This window comes from Peromyscus maniculatus, chromosome 6 (genome assembly GCF_049852395.1).
Source record: "Peromyscus maniculatus bairdii isolate BWxNUB_F1_BW_parent chromosome 6, HU_Pman_BW_mat_3.1, whole genome shotgun sequence".
Taxonomy (NCBI): Eukaryota; Metazoa; Chordata; class Mammalia; order Rodentia; family Cricetidae; genus Peromyscus; species Peromyscus maniculatus.
Window position 1 is genome coordinate 109,348,532 of NC_134857.1, and position 14,005 is coordinate 109,362,536.

The window sequence follows — 14,005 nt, forward strand, 5'->3', positions numbered from 1 at the left end:
GCAGTACTGACGACCACTTGCACTTTTGAGAGCCCCAAAGGTGATTTCTGTACAGAATGTTAAAATCACAAAACAAAAATCCCAATCAATTGCAAATCAGATCCATGTGTTGTATCTACTTAGGGCTTTGGGCTGCAAGTAATAGGAAGAAAATTTCCAAATGACTTAGACAATACAGATTTATTCTCAAATGCAAGACGTCTATTCCAGGGTAATTAAAACAAGATTTCATTCACCAGCTCAGCCACATCTGGAGTCACTGTTTTGCTATCCGGGGTTGGTTTTGTCCTCATGGCTGCACAATGTCTGCCGCATTTTCAAGTCATTCTGTATTAGCAAAGAAACTTTTCTCAACCCGAAGCAGGTCTCTCACATCGCATTGGCTAGAACTGGCCATGTGTGTTCCCTAGCCAGTCTCTGCTAAGAAAAACAGGGGTGCTAAAAACTGAGTTCAACACCCAAGTTTGCTCTTGAACTTCAGATAAGGTGTTTGGTTTTCTTAGAGTAAGCTATTGGAACAGCCCGAAGAAAGGACTCTTAATATGGAGGAGGGAAGTCCTTGACTTTTTATCAGAGCCCACCATTGGATGACACATCCAAGCTGCTGTTAACTTGCAAAGCAGTGGAGTGTCTAAGGTGTACAGCCTTAATTTGGAGAAGTTGGAACCTTTCATATTAAAGTTCAGCTATCCTCTAGTGAAGTAAGGAAGGGTAAAGGGAATTCAGTTAAGAATGAAAATCTCCATTATCCAACTTGACCGATGAAATTCAAATCACTGCCTCTAAATGGGGCTATTAATATTGACTGTAAACCTGGAAGCATCCCTCTCAGGAGATGATGCCTCATTGAGATTTGAAAGGAACAAGGATCCAGCCTTGGGAGGAACATACACAAGCTAGCTCCCAGAGGGAGGAGTACACAGAGGGTCCTGAGGAGAGAGCAGGCGGTACCCAGCAGAGCTGTCAAGAACATCAGTAAGTGCAGATGAGCAATAAAGAAACCCCGCAGAGCCACGTGATTCCTGGTGAGGAACAGGGAGGTGTTTTAGGTGCAGAGAGCCACTGAAGGAGGAAACTGGATGAGTACCAAAAAGTGACAATATGTACTGAAATGAGGGATACCACACTCGGAGACACTGCTTACAGTCTCAACTTGGATGGACACACACATGAGGGGTTCACTCACTCCTTGTTCCAAATGCCAAGTTCTTTCATGTTTCCAGTTACATTATTAAATAAGCATGTTCCAAAATGCTCCTGTTTCCTTATCAGGTCCAAGTTGGAAGTTTGTCTTGTGTTTATATTATCAAGAACCTTTCTCCTTCTGGCATCTTTGTGTAGCATCTAGGAACACGTGGAGGCAAGCACATCGAACAGTGTTGGTAGTTAGTGTGTTGGGTGAACAGTTAACTCTTCTAGGGTGGATGGAATTTCTAGAAGGGTTGGTAATAGAGTTAAGCCTAGAAGGCACTCCTGTGTGAGAGAAACATGATCACAGAGCAGGAGGAGGAGGAGGTCAGGACCAGCAGCTGGGATCCTGCTATAGGAGCCAAGGCATCTACTCCAGATGTGAAGGGCGAGTTAGCTTAGAGACACTAAGAGACTTTTAGGGATGAGAGCCAATGGAACTCAGAAAATGACTGACTACAGATAGACCTGAGGTGATGCCAAGGACATACAGCTCTTCTGGTTTCCTCTTCATGAAATAGTTCCCAAGCAGAAACCAAACCATTCCTCATAAGACGCTGGTGTGGACTGAGTCTTCTTTTCCATGACCTCATTCTGGAACACTGATGAGGAGCAAATGGTCTTGAAAACAGAGTATCATGAGTTGTGTTAGCTATTTTATGGGGCCCTTGAAAATACACCCGGGTAACTGTGTACTAGGCATCTTCTCTGCTGGCTTTGACCAGTGGCCAACCTGTCTTCTAAGTGTGGTTGTATCAGTTACTTTTCTCCTTGCTGTGAGAAGGAAGAAGGAACAAGGGAGGGTGGATTTATTTTGACTTACACTTTAAGGAGGGATGTGGTTCATCTTTGGAGGAGGGGAGTATGGCAGGAGGAACATTAGGTAGCTGATAATACTCCATCACGGTCAAGTGGCAGATAGACAACAGGAAGTGTGGCCAGGCTAAACAACTTCAAGGCCACCTCCAGTGATGTACTTCCTCTGTGAAAAGGCTTTAACTTCATAAAGGTTCCAGAGCCTTCCAGAACAGGCCACCCCCCTGGGGACCAGGTATTCTAACAAATGAACCTATGGTGAACATTTCACACTCAACCATAACAAAGGTTAATGTCCTAAGTGAAATTGCTCCCCTAACTGTTGTCTCTCTTTTCTTTTCCTAACGGAAGTATATTCGGTGCTCTTCGAACTGGTGCTTACATGGTGTACATTTTGATGACCAAAGGCCTGAAGCAGTCAGTTTGTGACCAGAGTTTTTACAATGGACCTGTCAGCAAATTCTGGGCTTATGCATTTGTGCTCAGCAAAGCACCCGAACTAGGTGAGTGTCTTTCTCCTTCCCTGCCTCCCCCGATGATGGATGGATGCAGCTTCACATACACAGGACTTAGTTAAGAGTGAACAAAGAAACCCTCCATGTCGGGTCTGTCTTCGCCGATGCTAAAAAGCTAGAATGCATGAACTGGAAGATTTGAACTACCTCTTCCACCCCTCTACTCCCTCCTTTTTAAGTAACTGTACATTCTGTCTATTGACAGAAAACGAGTTTTCAAATGCCAATTTCCTAGCACTACTAAAAATAAGCCACTCTCAGGGATTTATAAAATAACACATGCACGCGATCTCCTCTCTAAGGCCCATTAACAGCTGAGCTAATATTAAAACAGGAGAAAAATGAACAACCCAGCAATTTCCAAGGCAATGGAGATAAGCAGACGCTCACCTCTAGAGTTAGGGTTCAGGTTGGGAAATGAAGCTTCACTTCTGGGGTTCTTGTTCTCATTAACAAATGCTAACTGTGGAATCCTGCTGTTCGGTTTTCTTCATCCGTGAGTCTGGCCCTGGGGAAAGTGGATGTAGGGCACCACTTTTTTGTTTTATCTCCCTTAAAAAGAGGTGACAGAGCCTGGTGGTGGTTTCGCATGCCTTTCATTCTAGCACTCAGGAGGTAGATCTCTGTAAGTTTGAGGCCAACCTGGTCTACAGAGTGAGTTCCAGGACAGCCATGGATACACAGAGAAACCCTGTCTTTTTAAAAAAAAAAAGTGGGGGGAAAGGGGATGACAGGTTGTCAGTTCATCACAAGACTTCTACAGTCTGTGCTGGCTGTGCTCTATAAAGTTCTCACAGTTCACGCTCACACGTGACCATGAGTTCTCTCCAGTGTGTTGGGGAGCAGCTGAGACATTTGCCACAATGTGCTGTTAAGTCTGCTGCCTGCAAGTAGCTGGCGCTAGAATTGATGGTTGTCTTCCAAGATCAAAGACTAAGAAAGAGTAACAAAGGTCTAAAAGCCTTTCCTATGAGGATCAGAATGCGAATACAGGTCTCTACACAATCCAGAATGAGTGGTGTGTGTACACGTGACAGGCACATATACATATACACATAGCCCCATGAACACAGAGAATAAAATGCATTAATATAAATTCAATCAGTCAGTGAATTTATATCAGCACCCTTTATTAGAATGCAAAGCTATTTGACACAGAATTTTACAATATGAAGACTATAGACCAGGCCCCAGGAAATTTTGTGTGAGTGTGGCTGTGTGTATGTACATATTTGGGTGTGTGACTGCAGGTATGTACATGCCATGACGTGCATTTGGAGGTTGGAGGACCACCTTGGGTGTTGAGCCCTTCCCATTTGAGAGAGGGTTTCTTGATTGCTGTTTTTCTAGTGTGTACACCACGCTAGTTGCCCCCCAAGCTTGTTTCCACCTCCTTCAGATGCTGGCACTAAACATCCAGCTATTTGTATTAGTTCTAAGGATTCAAACTTAGGGCCACACACTTCTTGTTGAATATGCTCACATTGACCAACATATAGAAAGTCTCTCGTAATGAATACTGCCAGTTCCCTAATGGTGACACATTCTTCATACAGTCCTCAGTCCTTCACAGAAGTATTTTAAGATCTGACAACATGTTCTTAATTTGGAAATATGGAACAATGGCCTCTAAACACTCTACAGCTCGTGTAACAGTGTCCTTGTCACGGGGCAGCTGCTGAATGTCACAGGTGTGAAAATCCAAACAGGTGTCCCCCAAACCAGCCTCAGCACTCATTTACAGTGTCTTTGCCTGTGCATTTTGAAGGTTATATTAACTCCTAGTCTTTTGCAATTACCAAGTCTCGTCATTCTCATTTGATTAAGAAAGATTTATCCATTAGAATTATTTAGAGGTTATCTTTGGATCCTACTTTCTATATTCTAAGATTTATGGGATCCTTTATGAATACCAAAAAGAAAAGATCATGAGGGAATGTGCGCGTGCGCGCGCGCGCACACACACACACACACACACACACACACACACACACACACACACACACACACACACCATACAGTACAATACTGAAACTATTTGCAATCCCCCTAAAAGCATACACCTATAAATTTCACCACTCTTTTCTTTTCCCCTGGGGGTTAAATAGGCATAATATTCACGTTGCGCATCGTTTCTGGAACTTTCTCTCTCCCCCAGCTATAACTGTACTCACACCACTGACTCTGCTTCCCTAAACCCTTAATGATAGCAGTAAGGGCTCTCCGTTTCAGCGGAAAGAGTGAACTCAGTGGATCTAAAGGACTCCACTCTACTAGAACAAGCGAGAGCAGGAGAGCCGTCCCTCTATTTTGTGTGCCAGATTGCCAGTGCCTACGGTTGGAATTCTATTAAAACCTGCTGAGATTTGCTTTTGTTAAGACTTGGAAACATCTGCTCTGCGTCTAGGCCCTTACTCAGTTGAGCTTGCCATTGTTTTGAAGCTCTGATTCAGCAGCACCCCAGCTAACTCTGCTAAGAGGAGCTCAGCCATCTGTGACAAGCTGCACACACACACACAGTTGGCTCAACATGTCTTTTGGTGGCTCTGATTGCCCTGGAAAGACAAGGACTGATTGACTTCTCCATAGGCACACAGAGATCTTGGGTACAAGAAACACCATGTCTTGTCTGCTAGCTATCTCCTGGTTGAAAATAGCTGGCCCAAGGGTTATAGGGGTCACTGTAAAGAGAAACATGAATCAGAGGCTAACAAAAATAATGAAAAAGAAGATACGTTCAAAAGCAAGTTCTCCCACTTATACATGGTTAGCACCAGTTCCATAAATGCTGAGGGATATTTGCTCGAGAAGACCGGCTGGCCAACATCGAGTCCATCATAGTCCTTGGGGTAGCATACATTTCTTAGTTCCTCTATATTTTCTGCTACACCTACAAATTCCGTGATTTGGCATGACTTGGGAAAATGGGAAACAGTGGTGATGGACAGAAGAACTGTGTTTGCATCAGAAAGCATGGCGGTAACAAAGGCCATGAAGATCGAAGTTGGCCCTTCTGGAACCCAACCATAGTATTTTATGGGAAACCACCATTTCTGGGGACAGTAACTTGATAGGGCTTTGAGTAGGGCTGCTCAGAACCACCTCTCCCTGCTACCACCCTGAACATGAGTGCTGAAAAAGAATTAATGTAAATTCAGGTGGATTTTATTTGCAAGATGACAGATTCGTCTCCCTCACCCACCTTCCCCCGAAAGTAGCTAGGCCTACTGAGACGCTCGAACCTAACACCACCACCCATTCAGAGGGAAAGCACAGAGCACTTCAGTACCACAAATCTTCATGTAAGAGTGATAATGGGATGAAGTGCTTATTTCTTGATAGCAAATTGCTTTCATTACGACTGGATATTGTATCAGGTTTTTTTTTTTTTTTTTTTTTTTTTTTTTTTTTTTTTTTTTTTTTTTTTTTTTTTTTGTGAATGTTAAGAGACTCATACATCCTGGTAAGGACTGACTAAATTTTTTTGGAACATGAAATTCCTTAGACTTTCACCTTCTTTCCACTACTAACAAAGGAAGGCTGGAATTGTTGTGTCTACGTTATAGTCCAAGGAGGGGAAGAAGAAACAGAGCAGTAATTATTATACAGTAGTGGTGGCTCTGACAGGCATGCCAGAATAATAGTATAGTTTAATATGAAGTCGAACTTGACCCTTGAAGTGTACACATGAGATTGGCCATCGCCATCTGTCATTGCAGCCCGCCCGACATTTACAGGCATAATAAAAGCCAGCGTCACACAAGACAGCGCAGGATTTCAGTGGAAATTTCATAATAGGTTTGGGAATGTAGCCACTGGCAACTTTGCTTTCTGTTCTAAACAAATATGAAGTAATTAGGTTTAATAATTCAGCAGGGAAATAAAGTAATAGCTCCTGGTAAATGTAACGGGACACTACCCGTAGTGAGTAGTGCAGCCGCAGCCATCAGAACCTTGAGGTTTTCCAAGGCCCAGCATTCCTTGACCTTGTCTGTACCAGGAACTCTAGGCCATCCACCAAGAACGTGAGGGGTAAGACTCGGGTGTGGACTTGTTCCATTTGTCTGTAATCAAGTCTCAGAATAGGACAAATTTCTAGTCCTTACTGGTATTAAAAAGTAGTCCTGCTTGTGAAAGAGGTTTTAAGTGTGTTGTACATTGCACATTCACGTTGATGTATGAGTGTGTGCCTGTGGACACCTTCAGGTGTCTTTCTCAACCACTCTCCACTTTGTGCTGTGAGGCAGGGTCTCCTGCTGAACGTGGAGCTCACCGATTCCTTCGGCCTGCCGCCAGTGAGCTCCAACCTTTCTCTTCCACGGCTGAGATAACAGGCACCCATCAGCAAGGCCAGCTTTTTAGCCCAGCGCTGGGGCTGCAGACTCAGTCATCAGGCTGAGACAGCAAACAGTTTGCCAGCCGAGCCGTGGCCCCGTCCTGAAGACGGTCTCGCCGTGTCTGATCACTACAGCGCTTGGGCGGTGGAAGCAGCGTTAACTGTGTGAATCTGTTACGACTCGCTTCATTTCCCCCCATAAAGGTCCTGTAGAATATATTTCTCAAAATCATGGCAGATAGAGAGAACAGCTACCTACTTGAGCATAGCTCTAGCTTTTATATAAATTCCCTACTTCAAACCAATGGGTTTTTCTTTTTCTTTATATGGGAGAGAGTTACGTAAAAAGTTGACATTCTGGAGAGCTTTTTAATACTTGTCATAAAATTAAGTCTTGTTTTCAGGTTTTCCTCACTTGATTCACTGGTTGCTATAAATAAATGGTTGCCAATATTCTCATGGTGTCTTTTGTTTCTACCTTACTCTGCCTTTGTCTCTGTTTAATCTGGGTTTTCTTCTTCTCGTTTCTCTTTTGGTTTGTTTTCACTTCTTGCGGGCACTGAAGATCAGACCCAGGGCCTTGCCAGTGTTAGGCCAGCTCTGTGCCACCACAGAGCAACATCTCCTGTCCTGAATCATGTCTGTCTCATTTACAAGGACTCCATGTTTTACAGAGAGCTCACGAGATACACGTTTGTGAGCTATATTTTTTTAACTACCTAAGGGTAATTATGGTTTTACTATTGAGATGCCTATGAGCATTTCGTTGGTCACTTGAGTTGGCATTTCAGTCTGCCTCCTGGTCATACTTGCTCTGAGACCAGCCACCTGTCTTCTTCTGGTCATGCTTCCACTTGCGTGTGGTTGAGTCTGGTTGATAATGTCCATTTCAGATCAGAAATCAGTAAGATTTTCTCTTGAGTGTCTGGAAGAGTAGCCTGTCTCGCTGGTTGAAGATTGCTACCCGACTTCTTCCCCAGCCAGCTGTGGGCCTCACACGCTTTTGTTTGCTCTCTGTGTCTTCCAGGAGATACGATATTCATCATCCTGCGGAAACAGAAGCTCATCTTCCTGCACTGGTACCACCACATCACTGTGCTGCTGTACTCTTGGTACTCCTACAAAGACATGGTGGCTGGGGGGGGTTGGTTCATGACCATGAACTATGGCGTGCACGCCGTCATGTACTCTTACTACGCCTTGCGGGCTGCGGGTTTCCGAGTCTCCCGGAAGTTTGCCATGTTCATCACCTTGTCCCAGATCACCCAGATGCTGATGGGCTGTGTCATTAACTACCTGGTCTTCAACTGGATGCAGCACGACAATGACCAGTGTTACTCCCACTTTCAGAACATCTTCTGGTCCTCACTCATGTACCTCAGCTACCTTGTGCTCTTCTGCCACTTCTTCTTCGAGGCCTACATCGGCAAAATGAAGAAAACCGCGAAGGCTGAATAGTGTCAGAACTGAGGAGGAAGACATAGCTCAGGGTCATCACGAAAAATAACAGACAAAAGAAAATGGCACAAGGAATCATATGGTGCAGCTAAAACAAAACAAAACATAGCGTAGGAGCAGACACAACCCGAGGCAGCTTGGGAGCAATGATTAGTTTGACTTAACCCAGTAAGTTTATGATCCTTTTTGGGTGAGGACTCACTGAGCACATCTCCATCTCAAAGTACTGCTGCTGAGGGACCCCTTCCCTCTTATCTGTCAACTCTAGAACACACTTGATCCAAAGGGAGCCACGGGCAGAGAGATTAGTGGAAAACAAGCAAAACACTACAGGAAGAGGGGAAAAAGCAGTTCAGAGTTATATTTCTCTAAGGGTAAAGAAGTTCCCCTTTTCAAACTATGTGTGCGTGCACGCAGGCACACACACACACACACACACACACACACACACACACACACACACACACACACACACACACAATTCTTTCTATCTTTTCAACATGAAACCAGAACTGGTAGAAAAAGATAAACATGGAAGAGACACAGGGTTTATATCTAGAACAGCAATGCTTTTGCAAAAATCAAGGCCTTTTAAAGGAAGGCTAGCTTGTAGCCCCTGGACAAAAGATGTCTTAATTATTTTTACTGCAGCTGAAATTAAAAAAGATAGATACCCTCCCCCATCACTGCACAGCCTCAGGCTACTGAGTTTGCTACAACCAAACAGGACAGTGCTTCCTCGTGATACGTTATTTCTGGGAGAATAGAAATCATGCGGCCCAAATCCCAAGAAGACCCTGTAGTTGAAGCGTCCCACGGACAACTGTTATTTCTGCTCTTCGGTAAGATAGGAAGCATCCTTTGTTCAGCTGCCCCAGACTTTAGGACAGAAGAAAAATTGCAGGATTGAAAAGACAGAAGCTCAACTAGAATTGACTTGAAGATGGAATCTTGTACTATCTGTAACAAAACTCAGCCGATTGCCACTGAGCTGGAAAAGGGGGCAGGACCACGGGAAGAGACCAGAGATTCGTCCAGGAGACAGACAGTATGTTGGCCTCTCCTCCTGTTAACTTCACGCAGACTCCTGACTTTCCAAATAGGCCCCAGTCCATGTTTTCTATATTTTTGTGACTTTCAAAAACAGATCTGCGGGGCTCTGCCTGATTTGGGGTAAACACTGTGTTTCTGCATCTTCTGCATTTGCTCCCTGAGCAATGCAGAGGTATATGAAGTGCCCTCTGCTGGCCGAGTGAGAAACTTCAACAAACACACTTCATAATAGGTTGAAAATAGTTGACCACACAGGGCCTGTGTAGATTAATTCCTGAGTTTTAAGTGCTGTCAAATTTGACCAAATTAGAACAGAACCTCTCTGCTTCAAGTAAGCTTCATAAATTTTTAAAGTGACTTTCACTTGGGAACTCAGAAAGTCAGTGTATTAAGAGCCATATTCTTAAAAAAAAAAAAAAAGAAAGAAAGAAAAAGAGAAAGCTAGACAATGTTATCTGTAATATTTCAGTCCTCTACAAGCCAAATAAATGTGTTCCTAATATTTCAAAGATGCAATTATGTAAAGTTGTTCAATGTGATATACTAGTATTCTAATTGGTTAAGTAGCTTAAGGATTAGGCAAACTAGATGAAACCATTAGAGGCTACTACAGTGCGTAGATTATCCACTCATAACCACGTCCACACAGAAGTGTGAGGTACACGGAGCTGCAAAGCCCACACGAATAGTAACACAATTTTTGGCTAGCAGAAACTATCACTTATCTTCCTTTACTTGAGAGTGTACAGTAAAAGGGATTTTTTTCCAAATTATTTTTATATTATTTTAGCTTTAATCGTGCTGTCTGTCATTCGTGAAACAGCTGCGCAGCCTTTCTGTGAGATGGCGTGGGGGTTTTCAGCAGCTTGTCGATGGGTGGAATTAGAAAAGAATAAAGTTTGATTCCATTCTGTGTGAATGGGTTACACAGTGAACGAAGAATCCATGCAGGTACAGCCATGACTGAAGGCCCCGGTGCCAAGCTGGGCTGGGGGAGCTGTTGCAGCCATGTTAACATGGTGTGTGGTGGCGTCCTGTCGGCTGACGGATGAGATGTGATCGGAGGGATGTGTTGTTATTATTAGGGCAGAAGTTGACTCGAGCTGAAAGTATAGAGCCCCTAGAGCAAGTGGAGTCTTGGGACGTAATTGTTGGAGTTTCCTAAATGCACAGTAGTGTACAATGATAAAAGCCTTTCCCTTGCCTTACGGAAGAAAGCGAGCAAAATAGTGAAGACGAAATCACCTGTCGGCTGACTTGAATCTACTCAGGGCCAGCCTGAGGCTCATCTGGTTGATTCAGTTTCATTCAGATATTTATCATAGAATACAGGTTATGATATGGAAATAAGCATAAACTTTTAAAAAGACTAAGCTATGCTTCCAAAGCACCTTAATCTTGACGCTCGCTTCACGCTGTGTTCACTTGTAAAATAAACTTAAGACTTCTTGTGTGCAGGATGAATATCTAATACATAGTGTCGAAACCAGCTAAATATATCTAAAGGCATCTCCGGTGTTCATCATGGGAAGAAAAAGCCACATGTTTTTTAAAAAACAGAATTCTGATATAGGCTCAGCACACAGTTTTTAACGTATCAGCTTAGCTGCTCTAATTATATCAAGATACGAGGCTAGACACTGGCCTATGACACATCTGAAACCCGCCAGAGAATCGACTGCCACCTCGATAATATTGCTGTCAGTTAACATTCCGGGCAAGCAGGTGTTCTAGCTGCCCCCACTATGCTACAATAGATTATCTTTCTATTGGAGAGTTCTCACTGCATTCCAACCTCAGTGTGGTAAAAACCCTGTTCCTGGATTAAATGAAAACAAATCCTTGGTTTCATATACATGTGGTTTTGTTCACTAGGTCTGAGCATCAACTCAAAATGTGTGAGTTTGCAATGAAATTCTAGTGAGAAACACTCCGTTCACACAGTAGGAGATTTTATCTGGGCCTTCTAGTGTCACTTATGAGAAATGAACAACTGTTACTACTATTTATTTATCATATTTATACAATGCCAGGCCAAAGGATTGAATTTAAAATCACAGTTCTCAAGGTTATTATTTCAGGCAGTCCCGTGTCGTTCCCTCCCCACCCCCCAAGTTTTCTAATCCTACTTCACTCTAGGAACTTGAGACTGGAGGAAAATGCGTACGCATTGCTTCAGGAGAAAGCAGGTTCGTTATGTCCATGCTGTGTCTCCAGCTGTCTTCACTTACAGGTTGAGACCGACCAACCCACTAGCTCATTCAGAAGCTTCCTTGTGGGTTCGAAGTCTCCAGGAGCCTAGGAGAACTCTTTCAGGGAAGATACCCACAGATTGTTTTGTTGTTTGTTTTAGGTCAAGCAGATCTTTGTGATGGGATAAATCCTGTTATATTCGAGTGAAAAGCACTATTACGCTGGCGTGGAACGTTCCAGAAGTCTGGCTATATTCCCAAACTGCTCAATTAGCTGGGAATATCCGGTTAGCATCTTGTTCTGATAGGAGGATCTCTTACCCTGAGACTGCCAGTCACAGATGAGCGTAGGCTGTAGTACATGCTGAGAGCCTTTTCCAGGAGATGGAATGGTCTTTGGACTACTATTGGATGGCACAAGTGTCTGAGTTCCTAGGAGAATGGAGAAGACCACTTTAGACTCCATCCCAGAGTTCTGAGCTTTAAGTGGTACGTGCAGGATCTTTGTGTAGGTGCATTTCCCTGCGAAGGTGTCGATCCTAGAGAGCAACAGTTGGGTGAGAATACCATGATGATAGTCCAGAGCTTAGCCTTCAAATGCGTCTTTTTCCAGTCTTTGTTTTGATAATGAATATTTTGCTATTGGTTTGGGACAATTGTAGAGCCTGTGGTCACGTGAATCACTGTCTTATACAGCTTGGTGTTACTCCACCCCTGTTCTTAGGTATAGCACCCCATTTCCTGGTGTCTGTGCTCTTTGCCGTCAGAAAGTGATTTGGGTGAGAATTCACAGTAGATGATCTGTCACTTCTGTGCGTTAAAGTGACAGCTAATGAAGCAAGGATGCCCTGTTCTGTTTGGACACTCAATACGAAACTTTGCATCCTAGTTGGTCATTGAGCCATCGTCCTCTGTACCTGATAGTGACACAAAATAGATGCTGGTGCTTGTCCAGAATTCTCAGTGCCTGTTGTGACAGACTGCACTTAGAAACACGTATGAGCCATAGGTGAGGCCACAGCTGGAAAGGCCATTTAAAATAGACCCACTTGGAGCATCACAGAACACCCTGAAAGCCTCTCGTATAACCCAGTACTTTCCTCATCCTCAATCCTTGGAAGAGTCAGCGTTCTCAGAAAGAGTGCTAGATACCCAGGCTTCCATTTTTTCCTGCAAACATTTCCTAAATTTGTTGTGATGGATGCAGAGGGGGCCATCTGGGTGTTTGGGGGAGTCTTGGAAACCGCTTTGATTGCAGGTCAAACAAAGCCAAATTCAGATGTTTCTGTGTCCACACCCCACAAGGTATCCTCACCTACCCACAAAATAATTGCATTGTAGTCAAGTTCTGCAGTAGCTTGTTGGTTGGTCCCTCAGACCAAGAGAAAACCATATTTACAACCCAGTTGGGACACATCAGAGCAGGCCTGGCTCTCACTGTATTTTCCCAACACTTGGCACTTGAGTTTTTTTTTTTTTTTTTTTTTTCTTTCTCTTGGTGACAGAGATCAAGATGTAACCTGACACAGAGATCAAGATGTAGCCCGACAGTGCCTCCTACTGGTGTGGATGTGTTGTTTCAGTTACATATGGGTCTGAGTATGATCAGGCTGGACTTTGCTCACTGCTACCCTGAAAATGACTGGCTTTCTGCTTCCTAGGCCCTAAACCCATATTCAGAGGGGAACTCACTATCAGGCCTCACAGCAAATCACAGCAGTGTTGGAATTCTTATTTTCAAGTGCTTATTTCACAACATTTAAAAAATATTTTTGGTGTATTAAGATTTAAAATAAAGTCATCATAACTTTTGATTTAAAACTGTGTCGAGTTTTGTTTGTTTGTTTGTTTTTAATCTCCGGTCTGAAGCAGTTCAAAGAGGACATCTAAGACACTGTAGGCTAACCAGAATTTGTTGGAAAGTCATTCCTATATCCATGTGCTGATAGGATACCAGAAGGGCTGGAACTGCCCGTGTGTTCCCTGACAGCTGGAAGGCCTTTTGTGGTTACATCCTACAGATGGTGTGGTTCCCATGCCTCTTGGGTCTTCATATAGTCTTAATGAAGAGGAGGAAATGGGCTGCCAGAACCACCTTGGTGGAGGTGGGAATGAAGCTATAATCCCCCTAAACACTTCAGTTTTGCTATAGCCATCCATTCATTTGAAAAGAAGTCTAATGTAAATGAATAAAAAGTCCAGTACTCTGTGACGAACTCATTCATGTCCTGAGGCAAAGTGTTTGAGGGCAGGATACATGGGAGAAAATGTTTAGAATGGGTGGCCTGTCCTTAGTCACGCCTCAGAATGTCACTCACATGCCAACTATCGGTGGGGCTGTCCAGGTCAGCCACTCTGACCCTAAGATACTCCGACCTGGGAGATCCAATGGTCAAGCCACTGTGTGGTTTGAGGTTCAGTGGATCACGTCATTCTTCATGGCTCTT

General features: G+C 43.7%; 1 protein-coding gene across 3 annotated transcripts in view; it reads left to right on the forward strand.

The window, feature by feature from the left end:
• Elovl6 (ELOVL fatty acid elongase 6) overlaps nt 1-9,882 on the forward strand; it is a 114,207-nt gene extending 104,325 nt beyond the window's left edge. For 2 of the 3 annotated variants that reach the window (XM_015993054.3, XM_006970390.4), the window contains exons 4-5: nt 2,356-2,507; nt 7,883-9,882. In XM_015993054.3, the coding sequence (XP_015848540.1) occupies nt 2,356-2,507; nt 7,883-8,313 (583 nt within the window). In that variant the 3' untranslated portion in view covers nt 8,314-9,882. The remainder of the gene's footprint in view (nt 1-2,355; nt 2,508-7,882) is intronic. The other variant, XM_076574976.1, reaches the window with a different exon arrangement.
• The last annotated feature ends 4,123 nt before the right edge of the window (nt 9,883-14,005 follow it).